This window comes from Betta splendens, chromosome 7 (genome assembly GCF_900634795.4).
Source record: "Betta splendens chromosome 7, fBetSpl5.4, whole genome shotgun sequence".
Lineage (NCBI taxonomy): Eukaryota > Metazoa > Chordata > Actinopteri > Anabantiformes > Osphronemidae > Betta > Betta splendens.
In genome coordinates, this window is record NC_040887.2 from 7,765,830 (window position 1) to 7,786,053 (window position 20,224).

General features: G+C 40.5%; 2 protein-coding genes across 30 annotated transcripts in view; one reads left to right on the plus strand and one right to left on the minus strand.

The window, feature by feature from the left end:
- Positions 1–444: 444 nt before the first annotated feature.
- Positions 445–8,255, minus strand: dcp1a (decapping mRNA 1A). The gene is made up of 9 exons (XM_029157666.3): positions 8,082–8,255; positions 7,733–7,773; positions 7,125–7,252; positions 4,831–4,897; positions 4,481–4,619; positions 4,195–4,296; positions 2,966–3,568; positions 2,596–2,820; positions 445–2,459 (listed from the first exon to the last, which is right to left on the minus strand). The coding sequence occupies exons 1-9, from the start codon at positions 8,211–8,213 to the stop codon at positions 2,379–2,381; spliced, it is 1,518 nt and encodes a 505-aa protein (XP_029013499.1). The 5' UTR covers positions 8,214–8,255; the 3' UTR covers positions 445–2,378.
- A 2-nt stretch (positions 8,256–8,257) lies between these two features.
- Positions 8,258–20,224, plus strand: part of cacna1db (calcium channel, voltage-dependent, L type, alpha 1D subunit, b) — a 50,684-nt gene continuing 38,717 nt past the window's right edge. For 21 of the 29 annotated variants that reach the window (XM_029157647.3, XM_029157652.3, XM_041071384.2 and 18 more), the window contains exons 1-3: positions 8,270–9,214; positions 12,229–12,697; positions 13,175–13,280. In XM_029157647.3, coding sequence (XP_029013480.1) covers positions 9,181–9,214; positions 12,229–12,697; positions 13,175–13,280 — 609 coding nt within the window. In that variant the 5' untranslated portion in view covers positions 8,270–9,180. Of the gene's footprint in view, positions 9,215–9,241; positions 10,067–12,228; positions 12,698–13,174; positions 13,281–20,224 lie in introns of those variants that run through there. The other 8 variants (XM_041071402.2, XM_041071400.2, XM_041071387.2 and 5 more) reach the window with 6 other exon arrangements.

The window sequence follows — 20,224 nt, forward strand, 5'->3', positions numbered from 1 at the left end:
CATGTCTCATGTGGAATCTTAAATCACTCTTTTATAAGTTTGGAAAAAGGCTCACTTAACAAAATAACCTGGGGACTTTCAAAGAATGACTGAATAAGTTATTCTTCTGTTTAAGCACGTGAATCTCCCACTGCTCCAAGATCGGGTCATTCGTAGAAACACGCCACTGCATGGTCGTAACCTACTGATTGGCGCAGCATGAAGTCGGACGATACCCAGAACAGCCAGCAGCGAGTAGCGACACCTGGTGGTCAAAAGCAAAAACGGCACCATACCGCCACATTTTGTTGCAAATTAACGGGAAAAAAGTCTCATTCTCCACTAATGACAAATTGTTCTTCTTTGGATCGTAGAAATTGCTAATCTGCAAAAATCATATTTAAAAAGGAAATGAAGGCCTGAAACAACAGTTTCTCCCATAAGCAAGCAAAAAATAGACAAATATATTTTCAGAAGTTTAATATCAAAATATTCATAATAAACCAAATTACGCACATTGACAACAATCTTAGAAAATTAATATAATTTGCAATGAGTTTCACAAAAGCATTCTCTGGCCAGAAAGATAAATTAGGCTGTCGCTTAAAATAACCATAAAATCTTAAATATGCGACTTGGATTAAAAACAATCTCTGCATTTAATCATTCTTCCTGTGTGCGTTTATTTAACCAACACAAACCAGAAATGTTGGTAAGTCACCTGAAATCCAAAATTGTAACAGGGTAATTAGACATAACATCTGTGCAACAGACATTTTAATTTGCTCAATGGAGATAAACAAATGTAACAGTCAGCGCTAAAACCTGTAGATCTGAATTCAGCTTTAGCATGACAGAAATGGGTAAAAAAAACCAAGACTGGCCCAAGTACGCTGCCAGTAAAGCCAAGTACATTCAGTTAGAACTAAACACAAGGCTGTGATGTCAATAAATCATTATACAACACTCGGTTATTTCTAAATGTTTGCTTGATTACATTATTAGGTTTTATGCAGATGAATTAAACCTTTTCATGTCAAACATCACTGTACCATTAAATCGTCAATTAAATCCATGGTTTTGCAACAATGAGATTTTGGAATGATCATTTTTAAGTACGGTCCACTGCACAGGTTTTCTTTGTTGATCAACAGCATCACTCTGTAGTTGATGATTGAGGAGACAGGTGTGCTTCTTCCCACCCAATTTATGCTGCAGTAGAATTTTACTGCAAAATTTCCAGATTTCCAGTTACACTGTCTTTAGGTCTTAAACTTAAGACACATCAGTGGCCTAAGAATATATTTGCGAAACAGGAATAGAGGCTGATCAGGTGGCTCTGCTAGTATAAACTATGATGCTTTTAAAAGCCAATCAGTTCCCCATTTTTAATCTGTCTCATATTTATGGTTTAATATAAACAAGAATTCAACATGAAGAAATCTGTGTTCTCTGCATGGGTGAGATATTTGTAGGAATGTAACTTTACTGTACCACTTTAAAATATCCAAAATGCTGAGATTCCTAAAGAAATTGAAGCTTTGCATTTAGCACAAATCGCCCCATCATTAACGGTGAGCTCAGCTGGTGAACAGAGACAAGAAAGAAAAAACATGAGCAAGTGTCGAAGTGAAAAAGAAAAAAGTAGCAAAGAAGATGGTTCAACTGTCGATCTACGATTATTTCAGTCTGTAATAACGCATTAAGAAAAGTTCAGTCATAATTTGAGCTCCAAAATACAAGTGCTTCTCCAAACAAACACAAGTTCTTATTGTCCCTCAGACAAGGAATGAGGGGAAAATGCACCTGCTGAACAGAGTCTGTCCGGTTATAGAAAATATACAGGCATTAAACAAAATTAGAATTGGGATGATGCGTTCATCTTAAAGTGAAACATTTGTCTGCAAGGGCCTCGGGACTTGCAGTTTCTGCCTGTGTTTCCTCATTCTTGCACCGCAAGAACCCCAAACACATGCAAAAAAGCATCTCAATTGAATGATCCAAGATCAAAAAAGCTCCAACTCCCATCCTCTGGAGAATTAAACCGGCGACAGGTGAACTTTACTAGTCCGTTGACAAAATTTTTCACGTGATAAAAATAAAACTCAAGGCCACCAAGAAATTTCTAGCTCACCATTCTCTCCCACAGCACCTCTGCTCAGTTGTATCAGTCAAATGCCTGATCCAAGTTAACCCAAGTATCTGGGAAAGCATTAGCATTCAAGTCAGTGCTTAAATAGAAAAGGATTGAATAGTGCAGTGCATGCTGTAATAATCCCTCAGAGTGTAGACTAGCTTTGAAGATTTGTGACTCATCAAAAACCTGTTTGCGCCACTTCTTTAACTCCGACTAAACTCAGGTCTTCCCACAGGTTGTAGCACCGGAAGCATCAGTAGGACTATAGATTCATGTTGCTCAAGTCCTTGGTCAAAGTCTGCAGGTAGGCATCATGAATGGCACTGAGGAAGTCTGGGTCATTCTAGATAGGGAAGAAGTAAAGGAGAAATAAACATACATTACAGGAAATAATTAAACTAGAGATTACAAAAGCTACAAACAAGTTTAGATGGATGGCTAAAGTCGACGACTTGTCACTACAGGAGTAGCATATGTACCTTAATCAGGTGGATAAGAGTCTCCTGCAGATGTTTTTTGCTGCAGACAGTTGCTGGAGGGTCTACAGCTCCTAACGAGGTGGAAGTAGGCTCAGAGGAGACAGGCAGAACCCCTGATGCTACCGCTGCTGTTGTCTTATTCATAGATTGCAGGAAGGCACTGGGAGAGAGTAGAAGAGACATCTCTGATCCTGGAACAGCCAGGCCTGAACCCATGGGGACAGTCTGACACCAGCAAAGAGGAAAAACATGGAGGAAAAGCAGGAAAATTACCAAAAAACTGTTGAGTAGATATAAAAGTATAAGTTGGAAGTGAGACACAGATAAAGCTAAACCAGCACAAAAACTGCTTAGAAATCATTCTACTTACAGAAACAGGCTTTATTAGGTTTGGAGACTGGGAGAAAACATCCATCTCTTTGCTGTGCTGAAGCATTGGTTTTCCCATTATCTCTTGGAAGCTGTGGGGAGGGACGAGCGTGCTTTGGAGGAAGTTGGGTGCAAGGATGGGCTTGTGGATGTCTGAACTGACTAATGGCACAGCTGATTTCAGTGTGTTGAGTATTTCCTGTCCCAAATAGGTTGGGGAAACAGTTGGGGGTGGTACAGAACTAGCAGGGGCAGCACAAGGTTCTGATACAGCAGGAGGTACCATGAGAGGGGATGCAGAGCACTGAGGTCGGGAGTCTGACCTGGAGGACTGGAAAACAGAGTTGGGATGTAATTTGTAAGGAGTTGGAAGCAGGCCAGGAGCTTGGTGCAACTGGTTGGACCCTGGGTCCTGAGCTCCAAGGTGTGAAGGGAAAAGTGGTTTCTGAGAGGGGTAAGACTGCTTCTGCACATAGACAGAGGAGGGGTCGCTGGAAGGCGTGGTGGCGCTGTGTACGGGCATGGCAGGCAGAGAGGGGTCTTTAGAAAGCGTTGAGCCAAAGAGCTCCTCAACAGTGATCTGCTTCACCATTGTGCGAGTGCTCTGGTGAGAGAACAGAACAACAAGTGATTGTCAAGATCTGCTGCTATTTTCACTTTAAATTGCAGAAAAGAGTTCAGACTTAAACTGTTTGACTAAATTAGCATGAGTTGCAATTGTTTCTTTCCCTCTTAATTTTTTAAAATTTAATTTCAACATAAGGTTGGACATTAATCACACATCAAAGGTTTGATTTGCCATTATGGAATTAAGATTATTACATTTCATTTTAAATATGACCTGTTGCTTGAGATGTTTCATTTTGAAATTTAATATTATCTGAGGGTTTAATAAAGACAAGTCCTTAGGGGCAAGGATTAAACTGGCAGACACATTATCATTTGAACACATTTAGATTTGTGTTATTCAGATACGGTATTAAATTACATTTAATTCACACACAATCAATTAAAGTAAAAATAATAAAATAGACACATGGAACAGTAGCATAAGTTGGCTGGCTGCAGCTGTAGTATCATGCTGCCAAATTCTTCACTGCACGGTGACAGTGACACCCCAGTTAAAAACAAGCGTGTTTGTCCACCTTCACAGTTGCTGTATGTGGGAGTGAGCAGAGGAGGATGCTCCTAAACAGCAGGGCTTTTTTTAGAAGGATGTAATGAATGTACCTTTTCAGGCTGCCGAGAGCTGAGGGCATGCTCTGTAGAACTGATGGCTGCTTTCACTTTCACACTTGGCTCTGTGGAAATATCTGGTTCACCTCCTTGAGCCTGCTCCAAACACACAGAAATAAATAGCATCTTGGAAATTAAGAAAAAAAACAAAACAGCTAAATTAAATACAGAACCGTAGATTTATGATTAATGAGACCGTGCATCTGTGAAAGTGTTCTATTGTAGTTTTGGGGAACATAAATAGCACATCCTCAACTCATGTTGTTGCTTGTGTCCTCACCCGCTGGTATTCTTCTTTAGCTTTACTGAGAAGCTCCAGGATGTCAATGGGCCGTGCTTCTGTGACACCGTTGGTCCGAGCAGGCTCTGCCCTCTCTGGTGAGTCTCTCTGTGCATGGTCTGCTTCGTGTTTTACAATCCTGTGGACAAACATGTCGATACGCATCGTGTGCATTTTTTTAATCCTTTAGTTGAGCGTCATTAAAGGCTTTGAAGTGTGCTGGGTCACGCCCCGCTCACAGATGAGGGCATGTTTAATAATTTGTGTTTAAAAAGCTCCTCCATAAAAGAAGAGCTAATGGTGATGCTCTGCCTCAAACAACAAACACAGTAAGCACATGTGCAACTTACTTGGCCATTAGATGGGCGATGCGCTGACAGTCCTTCTTGTCATAGAACCAAATACTGTAGATGCCCACTGCAAGAAACCAAATTTTGACACAGATGCCTTTGATTGATTTATTTAACGCTAGTCTGTTTTTGCATTTTCCTTTTTCTATTACGCTATTAGCAAAAACTTGCAGGTTGAGACAGATGTAGCTCCTACAGTGAACCCAAGATCAAACACAAAACATGTATTTTCCAAAGCCCCCCCTGGGTTTGTGTTTACTAAGCACCATGTAAACATAAAGGCAACTCAGTGAGCACAGGATTATATTATAATATATATATCCTGAGAAGAGAGAGAGAGAGAGAGAGAGAGAGAGTAGATAGAGAGAGAGATAGAGAGAGAGATATATAGAGTATATAGATATAGATATAGAGATATATATATAGATCCGCAGAGAGAGATATATATATATATATATATATATATATAAATATATATATCCCTGCAGAATATATATATATATATATATATATATATATATATATATATATATATATATATATATATATATATATATATATATATATATATATATATATATATATATACATACACACACACACACACTGTATATAACCTGTTAAGTTGCATTGCTTGTGAGTAATTTTTAAAAACTCTGGTGTACTCAAGGTGCCCCCGAGAGATTGTTGTAACCTAGGAACCTGAATGTTTATCTCCCTGCAGAATCTACTGCAACCATGGGGAGTATGAAGCACAGTAAACAGGTGTGTGTGTCTCTTGGACACAATTTTAAAAAAAGTCATTACCCTTTCAAATTCACAAGTAATCAAGCAACAACTAACCATGAATTACTTAATCCATTCTCTACATCTTCATATTTTTGCTTTTTAATATGATTCCCCTTTGCTCTTTTATATCTATTATTGTTTCCTTCTTACTTTTTGTAGTTTGCAGCAGAGGGAGGAGTCTTCAAACCATTTCTCTCACTCAACATAACACACCTCAATAACAACTGCACCTTTGCTGGAACTCCGTCACATTAAACAAACAGATGTGAGTCTGTCTGCTTAAATAATTTCTGACAAATGGATTTTCTAGTCAATACAGCATTTCTTAAGAAGACTGAAGAACCTCTGAGAGGAGTAGACAACTAAACAAGGAACAGAACCAGAGACAACACACTATCAGAAAGAATTTACTTCAAGTGGACTTCAAGGGGTGATTATCAGCTGCCACAGGTTGGAAAAGCCTCCAATACAACACTGAGGAATATGGTAACCTTTTCTTTCTGAACTTCTGGTTCTTTTTCTGATTACAACTCAACCCACTCTGAAGAGCTAAAATGCTAATAACAGGAGCTGGACTGGAGTGAAGATACTGGAGAAGTTGTTCTGGCTTGTATATTACTAAAAAAGTGCATCATGTCTTCCATACCAGCCAGGCTGATGGGCAAACCAAGTCCAAAGGGAGAGCAATCTACTCTGACATTGACTCTGGCCATGTTATTTTTTCTGATAAGCAAGCAGATGGGAAAACAATCCAACTCCTTATTTATTGCCTTAATGAAAGTCCTGTTCAGACTACTCATAGATTACCTTGGTGGCAGTGCTGTCAGTTATTTTTTAAAGATCTGAGGAAATTCATCTCTTAATTTTCACCTCGTGTTAAAATATTTTCTTTTACACTGGAGGAGCTACAGGACTATAGAACTTAGCTGTTGTGGGGTGAAATAGATGAAAAATCAACAATTTAACAAAAACAGATGAAAGCACAGTGTGATTAAGTCTAATCGGGGGTCCCTTTAGTTTTTTCCCTCATGCAGACTGCATACACCTACAGCCAAACTCCAAACTGAAACTGTTGCTGTCTGGCAGGTCATGAGTACAAAAGACTCAGATTTAATTTCGATCAGTGTGACTCCAAGACACCAGAATGACTTCAAGCAAACTGGAAGAGAGATGCTGCAGAGAACACTTGGGAAGTGCCTATATGGCATATTCAGAGGTACTATTCTTACTTTTTCCACTTAATATGCATGCGAGTGTGGGTAGTGGTAAGTGTGGTTATTAACAACTTCATGGACCATACATGCATTTGTTTTCATACATGAAACTTTTTTAACACCTGTTTAGACAGTGTTGAACATGTCTAATACACACACACACACACACACACACACACACACACACACACACACACACACACACACACACACACACACACACACACACACACACACACACACACACACACACACACACACTTGTGGCATTTCTGTTTTATAAAAACTCACAGTTGCCATTTCTGTAGAGAAGAAAGGGATCCTGCAGTTGGAACTCCAGATCTTTGTTAATTGGCTCCACCAAGTTCTCTGTGCTCAGTCGATTCATGATTGTGAAGCCGTGGTGAGGGGAAGCAGACCTTAGTTCAACAAAGATTTCAGTGACTGTGGAGTCATACCATACACATACATACTGAAGACACTTGGACTCCACCATGAGCCAGTCAGCGGTAGGTAAAAGTCCTTAAGAGAACTATTTAAGACCAAGGTGCATCTGAACCTCTGACTGGTAATGTGCACCAAAAACAATCTAGTAATAATCATAAAATATGCCAAAACCATATTTACAGAAATTAAATGAATAAATAAAAACAATTGATTATTATTGAGTTTATTCAAGTGTACTCCCTTTCAATTGAACAAATAAAACAATTACTTTTCAAAGCGTCTGACTAGCGCTTAGTATTTTTTTACTGAAGCGCATTTACTGTAACAGGTGTGCAGGGTCCGTCATGTCAGCGCAAAAACGTAACCATGTCACCCAACAGTCAAACGTCATTTATTTCGTTATATTAAAACAATAATTATTTAAATAGCCTAAAAACACTTTAAATATTTACCTCGCGTAAACAAACAGCGTGCCTTCGATTTCTGTTTTCTCCTGCAATGATAAATTATGTTAGACGTAAAAAAACAAGCTATATTAAAACGTGCTGATTAATAACAAACGCTAACTGAACAGCTAAATTATGTTTATTCATGGCATAGCAGTGCCAATTAATTGAAGCGATTGAAACAATAAATAAATTATACTCGTTACTGCAGCGTGTCTGTGACCATATAAGTCAGTTTGAACCTATACTAATACATTCCTAATGTTTATGATTTAACCAAGCGCTAGCATTAGCATGGTAAATACATAGCACTCATTTGTTAGCTAGGTACTAAACTGTCTATAGATAAACATACCCATTCGTTCGCTTTGGAGTTAAAGTTGTAAAGTGCCACATGGCCTGTAACATCGAGCAGTTTATTTATGTAAGGGTCTTGTCTCTGTAGAGCTGCTAAGCTCATAATTTGTCCAGCATTTACGGTCGCCATCTTGGACACAGTAGTTGCTCCCGCACGGACAAATTTCGGCGGACACCTACAACTTCCGCTATTTCAGGAAGTGGCGTTTGCCAAAGTTTTAAATTTATTTTTTTAATAGAGATTGACCTGGATTTTTTGTAATTTTCAATTCTAATAGGACCACAGTGGCCAAGGAATTGGTTGAGTAACGTTTTCGATACTTAGCTTTAAATTAAAGTATCTTAACTTACATTTTTAACTTTAGCTAGCATGGAAATAAACTAACCGTTAAGTTTATTAATCAAGCGGACATTTAAATCCCAGTACAATTGACCGTCCTACAGTGAAGAACATCAAATTGAAAACTTTTTGTTATTACTAATTAAATATTTATCTATACGAAAAAAATATTAGGCTAACACATTTTCCATAGATAACCCGCCACAGGGCGGTGCTGCTGCACACACGTTTGGGTCAATTTTGACATGTGGCCCTTAAACTAGGATGTTTGTAGGCTACGTTGCAGATCACAATAAACAGCTGATAAAATGATAGCGTTTTTAAGTAAGGTTCTAATCCTACGCAAGTTTACGAATTTTCTGTAGCCTAAATGACACAGGAGCAGTCTGCAACGCGTACGATGGCGACAGTAAGCATTAACAAAACTATTTAAACTCAATGTGTGTTATAGAGGAACCGCTGCATATTTACTGTAGTTTAATGCAGTAGGCTACTTTGAATCATCGCGGCCTACAATAACGTGCTCCCTGGCACAGCTGCCTGCCTCACCTGCCTCTGGGTGAGGGAACATTGGACCAGGGATTATAACGGGAGGATTACGCGCCACCGTGAAACTGTTGTCCTCCATGCAGTCACAGGTAATCCAATCACTGGTAACCTTCCAGCACCGCTCCGACGACTCATTTCCTCTCGAATCGCCGAGGAGCGAGGGCAGAAGACGGCGAAATGACGCCCCAGGGAAGTGCCAGGTGACAGAATGCCGTTTATTGTAAGAGGACGACCCCTGAGGGGTAAGTCGAGAACCCAAAACACAAGCAGTCTTTAGGGGTTTATGGAGTGCGTTTATCCTCCAGACATTTCTCCGACGGGAGAAAGTTAGTCCACTGTGGCTGCCGTCAGCTGCCTGCAAGCTGTTTTACTGAAAGCTTTATATTTATAAAATTAATCATGAACTGTGATGTTACTGCGATCTGATGTTGATCTAAAACTTGCACTAATTAAAAATCAATATTGCTCCAGTTTAATATCGGTGGTCATATTCAAGGTAATCATTAGTTGGTTATTATACATGATTTAAATTTACCTACAAGTTTCAAAGTAAAAACATTAGGATTTTATGGTCTTACGCTGGTTTTGCCAGTGATCTTAAACACTGTAGGTCTATAATTAAATAGACATCGGGAGTTTTTTCGTGATACCCAGTTAAGATCTCGTTTATTTCTGCCCGTCGTGCTAAAATACGTTTCATTTTGAAGCTCAGGTGTTCGTTTCGCTCTTCGAAGAGGTTAAAGTTAATTGGACGCAACAGGTGCGTTTCCAGCGCGTGTGGCTCCAGCGTGTTTCGGTCCATTCCCAGCCACACACAGAGGGAATAATTGACAACACTGGACTTGACTGCTGCTGTCAGCGCGTCCCTTTGGATCCGCCGTGAATCTGCAGGCAGGCACCCGGATGTGGCGAAAATGTTTGGCGCTCCTCTCTGGGTTTGCGCTCGGCAAACATTTTATAATTCAGGTTAAAGCCTCGCCTCGGGTTCTCGCGTCGATACCGCTGTGTGTGTGTTTTCCAGCGATGACTTGGATTTGACGCTGGTCTTTTCAATGTGGATTCGAGGATGCAAGAAGCAGATGATCAGGCTGAAGGTAAAAGCGAGCGAGCGAGCGCGCGGCGCAGCGGGGAGTTGGAGCGCTGCGAGAGGGGGCGAGAGCGCTCGCGCGCTCCGTTCTCCGGGTGTCCGTTTATTATGCGGCTATATCCTGAGTGGACGCAGGATTGGCCTTCTAACTCACTTTAGTGGCCCGATTGTGCATTAACGCTGTAACCTTTTGTTTGAGAGCGTCTTAATGTGATGGCAGTGGTGATCTAATCTGCTGGGAACCGAGTTGCGGCCGTTAGAGCAGATTGGTCCAACGTTGTGGTCAAGTGGTCCTTTTTAAGCCGTGTGGCAGTTTGTGGAGGGTAATTTCGCCCTGTGCATTGCACACATTGAACAGAAAGACGCGTAATCAACTTTTTAGGTGTCCACATCCGGTTAGTAAATACAACATTTTTAGTAGAATAAAAAAAATGAAGTTGTTATCAATGTAGAGGTCACAGGTCGTAAGGTCATCAAGTATAATATAAAAGTTAGATGCAAGATAATGTGTAGATTATGAATATGGGTTTTTTTTATTTTAAGTAATTCTGTTTTAAATAATTTATTATCGGTGTTAAAGCGTCTTTGCGTTTGTCTGTGTTGCTGAGTGTGAAGATGTTGGATTCGTTACCAGGCTCAGCCTGAAATGAGTGGCTGGTTGGCTGTGAATATAGTCCCAGACTGATGTAGAGCTGCAGCGAGTCAAAGTGACTGTGTCAAGGGCAATGTCTTTTTCACTTGTGGTTTGCATTGATTTTAATGACTCTCTCACACTGTCTGTCTCCCGCATCCATGCTGGCTGCCCTGATCTCTCATTCTCTCTCGTTCTCCCTCACCCACTCTTCTAGACTCCCATGAAACTAAATCTTCTTCTTTCTGTCTTCTTCCTCTACACCAGTATTCGTCTTCTTCTCAAGTCAAGTCAAGTAGGCTTTTATTGCCATTCCAATCATATGCAGTTCAGTGTACAGTGAATAGGAACAGCTTTCCTCCAAAGGTGCTATGTATATGCAACATAAAATACAACATCGATTTACAACATTTACTTTACTACAGAAAGTCAGTTATACAAAGGAGACAAGAGACAACGTAAGGTGCCTGTACAAATGTGGAGACAAGATAATAGCCACAGAATGACACGCGACATGTTTTAATACTTATGTGGTGATGAGGTAGTGAGTTAAGGTGGAAACAATTCTGAAAGTAGCAGCAATGATGGAGAAATACTACTGTGCAGTAACAAGTGGTAGAAACAAAATAATAACGTGCAACGGTAGTGTGTGTGTTTGTTGCTGTGTGTGTGTTTATTGTTTCAGTAGCGATGTTCTGTATTTGGAAAAAGCATTAACGCTGCAAATGACAGATTTCTGTATGAAACTGCTCCCATCTGTAGATGTACAGTAAAAATAAGCACACACGTTTTAGAAGCATTTTTATTTTTCCAGTTTGCCTAAACTAAAAATGTATTATGCATTATGGATTGTTCTGCTAAAAAAAACAGACTAAACAGTTTTGTTTCCTCTCGCTAATTCTATGATTTGAGTTAAAGTGATTGGCTTTGTAAAATAATTTATTTGCATTAATACAACACAAATCTCCAACATTTGATCTCTCAAATTTCAGAAATAGAATAATCCATCACCTTTTGCTTATAATAAATTTAATATTTAATGTTTGTCTCGCTGCTTTGACAATGCAATTGCCATTTAGACTGTCATCTTGTATTTTAAGTTAATACAATCATAATTAGTTTTGTTTCAAGACATAACTAGAATGTTGTGTAAAGAAACATTTTTCACAATTCACAATTCAGATAATTTAGAATCATGTCCACAAGTTTTTAATGACATGTTTATTCTTGATCTTTATAAAAATACTGTTATATATGTTCTTTGTGTACTTTCTTTTTACCATAAGTTATCAGTATGTTACAGATGAGACATTATATCATTATCTCATTGTTTTACTTTGTCTCTCTCTCTATCTAAGATTAGTTTTGTCTTTGTTCAAAATCCAAACTTAATATTATATCCAGTAGTCCTATAGTTGTGCAGAATATGGTCTATTACAAAATTAATATGAAATCTAAGTTATAGTTTCCCAAGGTGTACTAAATCTCAGCTGTTACGGAGAACCATATCCTTGTAAACTTTGTGTCTTTCCCACCAGGGGCACAGTATGCCAGCAACAGAAGGACCACTCCCTCAGCTGATGCCTCGGCAGTCTGGAAAGAAAGCCACACCCATCTGCACCAGCTCCATCCCCCAGACCCTCAGCAGGCCCCCTCCAGCACCGGCAAGCCCGTTGGCTCATCTCATGGCCTCCTCGGAGCAAACAGCAGCATTGAGGGTCCCGGGGCTACTGGTTCTGGTGTTAGCCCTGTCCTCGCTTGGCATGCCGCTATTACCGCTGCTCGCCAAGCGCAGGGCGAAGCTGCAAAGCCCGACGTGAGCTCCCAACCCTCAGTTTGCACCACCGGAGCCGCTCCCGTAGGCTCACTGGCACAGAGGAAGAGGCAGCAGTATGCCAAAAGCAAAAAGCAGGGGGGGTCCACCAACAGCAGACCACCCAGGGCTCTGTTCTGCCTCACCCTCAACAACCCCATCCGCAGGGCCTGCATCAGCCTGGTGGAGTGGAAGTATCCTTCAACCCGCCATCCGCTTGGATGAAAGAATGGCAGGTGTTCAGGTGTTTCAGGGTGTTTGTATGGATACTTTGCTTCATAGATAAATGCATGTATGCCTGGATGTAGATGAATTAATGAATGGATCACAGTATTAGTCAGGGAAATAATGAACTAGAAGATTTTTGTTATACAAAGAGCTGGAGCTTAGTAGGAGCTTAAATGAAACACTAGATCAAAATGTGGTTAAACAATGAACAGTTAGCAAGCTGCTTAGATCAATTAAATAATTATAACATTTATTAGATTAGAATCGATTAAAACACTCTAAGTTGATTAAATCAGATTAGTTTACTGTCAATAACCTTTTAAACTCTTAGCTTGTTTTTTACAATCTTATTCCTTTACCTTATGATTTTAAAAACCTGTTCCCATACCGTGTTTGAATGGCTTAATTTCAGATGAGTGTGCTCCTTAACAGTCTCTTCTCAGACCATTTGATATCTTTATTCTGCTGTCTATTTTTGCCAACTGTGTGGCCTTAGCCATCTACATCCCCTTCCCCGGAGACGACTCCAATTCTACCAACCAAGAACTGGTGAGTACCGCAAAAAATACAGAGCAAGGCTTGGTGTTGTCTAATGGAGGTTCGCTGAGCAACACTGCATGAAGACTGGCTGTGATTTCTCTTGTGCTGGACACACTGATACGTATCAGCGTGTAATGGGGATTTAAGGGTTTGGTTAAAGGTCAAAAGGAACACATTGGACAACTATTTGTGTTTTCACTTTCTGATATTTGCTGAGCTGTCTGATAAACTGTGTAACATTGGGCATGCTAGTGCACTTTGCAGTTCTTTTATAATCTGTAGTATCTGCAAGAGTATTAAAGGCTTTTGTTTCCAAAAGAGATAACTAAGGAGGTCAGTACAACTTGAAGCGCTTGAGTAATAAATTTTAGTTTTATTTTCTGTTGCTACAGTGATGGCAACATTCACAAGTTTACTTTTACATGTCTTTTACAAATGTAGTAGCGATACAGTTGTGCAAAGTTGAGCTAAATCCCCTGCTTCAAAATGAAGAGTCTTAGTTTTTGAGTTGATATTTTGTTTACTTTGGTAGCAAAGGTAAAAAGAGTTGTTTCACACACATGCACACACACACACACTGAGATGCTGGCTGCTTGTGCCTCTATTGGTCATCATACGGGATTGGCTGATGTGTGGGCTGCGTCACAGTGCAATCCCAAATTGGATGAATGTGTGAGGCTTCATTGTTTCGTTGACACACGCAAATGGTGGTGAACACACACACACACACACACACACACACACACACACACACACACACACACACACACACACACACACAAACCGCTCCTTGTGCCACAGCAGCAGCCACATGTGATGTCAGAGCACCGCTGAGGTGAAACGACAGAAACTCTAAGAGAAAGTTGAATTTCCATAATTATAATGAAATTTGAAAATATAAATATTATTATGATGCAATATAATGCAATCACTTATTTACATTCTTCTGATGCAGTGCACTTAATGCACAGTACACTTCACTCATTTTGACTAACACACTTGATATATGTGTATGTGTGGCTGGTTATTTGCCAACGCTGCATTTGCAGATTGGTGTGTACAGAGCCCCAGGTCTCAGCTGGTCTGCTTTGTAATGATTAAAGGTGTCAACACAGTCTGCTAAGCCCTCGGCACAATCAGGCTGAACCCCACATCTGGGACAGATGTTCAACACACCCCAAGCACTTAATTAGGAAGTCGTAGCACTTAAAGGGCAGTGAAGACCATAGGACAGTTTAAAGAATGAAGCAGTAGAAGCAGCAGAAGAATAATTGTAGTGAGAGACGGACATAGAGAAACAGACGGGCATTGTTTAGTCTGTCCAACTCTACGGTTAACACTAGCTGCACCATGTACAGTACGTGTGTGTGTGACTGCGTGAATAGAAATGCAGCTTTTACTCTGTTTTGTCAGTAAAACTGAAAGCATGTCATGTTGCCCTTTTCAGGTTTTCTAGCCTGAAACCCGATTTTTTACTTTAGGTTTTGTCACATTTGAATATGCCCTGTTGGAAAAAATTAAATGAACACTCAGTAACCTTGATGTGTTCCACTGTTCTCTTCAAAAGCCCCTTGTCTCTTTGGAGGCATTTATTCACAAAAAGTCTTGGATGGTAGTTGACGAACACTACGCTACTCTGAATATTCCTCTTTATAAATGCACCACACTATTCTGTACTGTTACTGCAATAAAGAGCAATACAGTGAAAACCTGAAGCAAACACGACCTAAAACTGTACATGTTTATAGCCATTCAAGTTCTGGGGGAGATGGGTCGTCTCTCTCACCTCCGTAGTATTTCCACAACTATTGCTTCATCCTTTTTTAGCGAGTGTGTGGGTGTTGTGTCATCGGCTCCTTCGCAGCAAAGAATGGGAAAGAGGAGGCGAAGCAGAGAGCCGGGGGTTCATCACTACAGCTGAAATACCAAGTAAATGAAACCGGCCCCTATACTCACCTCAAAGCATTTTCAGCATTGAATCTGATTTTGGATGCTTAGTTAATGCTTCCCTCTCTGCCTCCATGGTTATTTAGTACGTGAATATTGAATAAATAATTTCCTTCCAACTGCACAAAGTCAAAACATAAGTGGAAAAAACAGCAAATAAATAAATGTCTTTTTATCAGCTTTCAAAATAGCTGTTCACCCCAGACTTGCATTAATTATGTTCTTTTGTTTTTAAGCAGCATTGATTTGATTGATAATGATGAAGTAAAATAAATAAAAAAGCTGAATGAGCTATAATTGTAAATGGATTTATTAGACATTATACCCAAATGCCCATCATGACATCAAGGAAATATAATATTGAATAATAAGATGAAATTATAAATTATTATGTTAACTTTTCAATCTTGTCCCACAGGCTTCAGGACAGATATGAAAATGATTTTAGAACGTGTGATACGATTCTGCAGAAGCTTTGCAGCCACCAGTCCTCTTCCTCTGTTTACAATGAGGCATTTCATTCCGTTTGAACGTTGCTCATACAGAGTTTGTGCGTCTGACGATGTGTTTTATTTTATATAACCGGATGTGTGTGAGTGTGCGAGTGCAGGTCGAGGGATTAAACTGGGCAGTGGATTAGTTGTCAGTAAATGAGTGTAGGTTGTGGAGAGAGAGAGGTGGTAAAGAGAGATGGATGGATGACGGAGGATTGGTGCAGAGATGTAGGGCAGGAGCTTACAAGTGGGAGGGTCCAGCGACAGGGAGGAGGTTTTACTGAACACTGTCACATGACTGACTCTCTACTCTGTGCTACTCCATTCCAGCTATATATATTTTTTTTGCTGCTGGACATTTTAGTTCCATGTCATAATTGTTTTTAATGTTACATGCACAGGCATTGAATCAGATTTAGTGTTGTGTTTCCCTTCAGTTCAAACCATTTACATTTGAGGAGGCTTTTAATGGAGGTTGATGGCCCAACGTGATAAATGCTGTAGTTTTGACATCGCTGTCAGCTCAGGTTGCTGTTGCATTTGAATATTATGCTCACGTAAATGTCAGAGGTCACAGATCCAACATGCAAGCGACGGCCCCGCAGTGTTACTCTGCACTCAGTCGTCTGTTGTTTGTGACCTTTGTGTTGTTGCTTGCTCACACTGTTGTGTCCTGCTCTCTCCTCTCCTAATCTGATTATTAGATTATTAAACCTGTCCTTCTCTCTGTGTAACCACCTCAGTCTCTTCCTACATTACAGATTCTTTCTGACTGTTTTCTCTTCACTATAAGTTTGTTTGCTTTCATTATAACCCCCTCTCCTCTTTCAGCTCCTGCTCCCTTCACAGAAAAACTCATTAATATCCTATTTTGTGGACCGTAAACCAGCAGACTTATGACGCCCCCTTTGACCTGATCCGATAATGATCCTATATGATGCCACTGTATGTGTTGGTTTCTGAGTAAACCGCTTAAAGGCATCTCCTATATGTACTGTATGAACCGTGAAGCACATAACATGTTCAATCAATCAAGTGACTGGGACCATATGGTCTTAATATGAAGGATAACGCTGTACACTCACATGTTAATATTATAGGTCCACGTACACAGTCCAGTTCCAGCGTGTACTGTAGGGCCTGAGCTACCTTTGACTGCAGGCTGCCACAAAGGACCCACACAGCACTTTCACATCACATAAGAGGCAGTGATCTGATGGAGATCAATCAAACATCTGTGCTTTCCCTCTCAGTGAAACTACTTTCACTTTGGTTGTGCCAGCGTGGTACAACATATAAATCAAACTGAAGATTATATAAAAGCTGCTACAATAAGATTGGTAATATAATCATTTCCTACCGTTGTAGGTTTATGGCCACTGGATATTTATTACATTTATCATCCAGCTGAAAAAACTCACTGGAAAACTGTACAACAGAGGAAAGACTAGATCTAGAGTGCTGGCTGGCGTTTTGTATGTTACAGTAAATGTACAATGTTTCACACAAAAACATGCTGCGGAAGTAAAATATCCAAGTAACGTGTCTGTCGTAGTGGTGGAGAATCACAGCAGACATGCAGTAGCGACAGCTTTACATTAAAGGGCGAGTCATCGCGCATCGTGCCGTTGCCGTCTGCTGTAGCACACATTCTGTACCTTGGGTCTGATATTCGTCCTGGGAATGGGGCGGCGTCCATCTCCTGCGTGTTTCTGCTCTCATGGCACGTCCGTGGTTTGTTTAGCTGCTACAAAGCACCGGGTGAAAGCTGAAGGGGTGGAACTTGCAACAGTTCAGCACTTGACGCATTTTGACAATGAACTAATGTGTATGTGACAATGTTTACAGTGAAATGCATGATGAATGTTTTGACTTGTGTAACTGCTCCGCCGAGAAGCAACAATTTGTTCCCTAATATACTTTAAATGTTAATTAATGTACTTACTAATTAGCAGAATTGTGCTAAACAATCACCATTCAGATGGGAAATGCTGTGTGGCATAGAACAAACTAAATGTATGTATGAAAATAAATATTATGATTCTCATCTTAACGTAGTAATACTTTTTTAAAAACAAACATTTGTTTTTTAGGTCTCTGAAATCTCTGAATTGCTGTGACTAATATGAAAATTTGAGCACAAATCAGACGTTGACTCGTTGCTCGACGCTATCTGAGCACCTGCTGTACTGTACACAGAACCCTGGCACGAAAAGAAGGTAGCAGGTGTGATGTTGAGTGCCACAGTACATTCAGCATTTAAATTTATATAATGGATAATAATTAATAACCGTGTGAGAAACGCTCGAGAACATAGAACAGAAAGACTTTTATTCAGCAGCAGATGTGTTTGTTTTCTGCACTCAGCCCACTGGGCTGGGCCAGTTACCCCGACTGGTTGTGTATGCATTCTGTTCTCATTGTTGGACTGCATGTGGGTGAGCCTTCACATGAACAGTATGAGTCAGAGATCAAGGGATAAATAATCTTTTGGCTAATACAGGGCTGGATATTGGAGTTAAAACCATGGTAACAAGCCACATCGTTTTCTGATTAAAACCACAGGCTTGCTTTGCAGCGGGCGGATCTCAACATACCTGCAACTAGTCATGACATCAAGCCAAAGACTCCCAGCACCGCCCTCATTTCACTTAGATTGTCCGTAAAATGAAAATGATCCTCGTGAACCCGCCCGCAAAGACCACATCTCCATGGTAATCCGGCTGGGTTCAGATCTGCTGCAGCTCAATTATTGTGTTTTTAAATTTATTCCACAGGTCCTGTAATTTTTCAGGCAGCTTGATTGAGGTAACCATCGACATATTAGAGCTAAATGCTTATGCTGCTTTCAGACCCACCTAAGATTTGCCCAACATGTAGGTCACCAGAATACTACAGTAGTATTACTGCTCCAGTGAAGCACAATCGTATTTATTTCAATAAATATGAATGTTAGTTAGCAAAGGATTATAGAAAAGCTTTGAGGGAGCATGGTTCCTGTCACAGGTGCAGCACAGAATGTCACATAGAGGGTCTACTTTTTCCCCAGTGTGATTCAGAAAGATGTTTGAGTTGGTTGTGTAAAAGCAGCCATAAGCCCTGATGCTGTAAGGTGGGCAGGTTCATCCACACCACAGCAGAGGAGTGAGTTCATTCAGGTGTGTGTGTGGGTGCTTGTGCTCATACACGTGTGTTGCTTCAGTCAGACAGTGAATGGCCTGAGTGTGTGTCACTTCAGAGGATAAAAACATTCCCAAATTGTGGAGTGTGTTTGTGTGAATGTGTGTTTTGTGCATTTCTACATCATTTCCACTATGCATGCTTTTTTGTATCTACTTGTGTAAACGTGTGTATGTGCATGTGTTGCAGTTATGTGTTGATGTTGTTTCCGTGTGTGTGTGTGTGTGTATGTGTGATTCTGAGAACAGGATGTCAGGTTGTGTCATTTTCCTCTGTCTGGGATTAAAGGTTTAGAGCAGAGGGGAAATGAGAGTCACACTAAGCAGCGCACTACTCCATCAAGCATGCGTGTGCTTCTTTGTGGGCATGTCCTTTTTTTTGCATGCGTGTGCTCTGAGACAGACCATGTGTCACAACTTATTTATGGAGTTTTTGCAGCGGGGTCTGAGCAATAATACACATTATCCATGTCATTCCTTGGTCGCATTGTGTTGTCTTGATGAATAGGGTCAATATTAAGAAACGCCTCAGGACCCAATGTGAACCTCTGGAAAACTCTCTCATCTCTGTAGTGCGATAACAAGGAGTTTGCCTTTTGTTGAATTGATATCAATTAATCTTTTTTTGGTTAGTAAGATTTGCACTTGTGTCTGTGTCTGTTTGCGCAAAAGTGCAGAACATAGCAGGTAATGGAAGAATATTAGAGAGAGGCTCTAAAGAGAGGCAGTGCTGGACAGTGGATTCAAGTTGAATACTAGGAGTAGCTGAAAGCAGTTTTATTTCATTGTGAGGGGAGAGGAACAGTCCCATCATTAAATCACGTGTAATAATCCTGATGTTATATAATTATAATTCTGATTATGCAGCTGTGCTCAGTAATATTTGACACGGTATTGGTATTAGCTGTAATTTTATGAACCTGAATCAAAAGAGTGTGTGCGAAAGGGAGTGAGAGTTCAATGAATTGTACTGGTGATCAGACTGGGGCAGCGTGTGACTGGTGGTCGACCTGGCGAGTGGACAGCCTCTGCTGCTCTTCTTCACCTTCACTTCCTGTCATTTCAGCCGTTGCTTTGCGTACGATTTTCTGGCACGCTGTTGCTCTGTGCCCATGTAGATGCTGTACGGTAGCTTATACGCGTGTAGGTGGGTGGAAGCCAGGACGTCTCTGTGTGAGGGGAAGACCTCTCGGTAGCTACAGAGAAGCACTGACGGCGTGTAAATGGTTGTACATGTTCAGACGCTGCTCGTTCTAGGCGGCCGCGAACACGTCTTTCTGTGTGAATTATAAAACTAGTCTCTATCTCTGTTCTTACATAGATCGACACAGAC

Bases quoted from the DNA above. Each gene is read 5' to 3' on its own strand.
- dcp1a (XM_029157666.3), bottom strand. From the start codon at position 8,213: ATGGCGACCGTAAATGCTGGACAAATTATGAGCTTAGCAGCTCTACAG. The intron at 7,774-8,081 runs GTATGTTTATCT...TTATCATTGCAG, and splicing joins ACTCCAAAGCGAACGAATGG to GAGAAAACAGAAATCGAAGG. The intron at 7,253-7,732 runs GTAAATATTTAA...TGTTGAACTAAG, and splicing joins ACGCTGTTTGTTTACGCGAG to GTCTGCTTCCCCTCACCACG.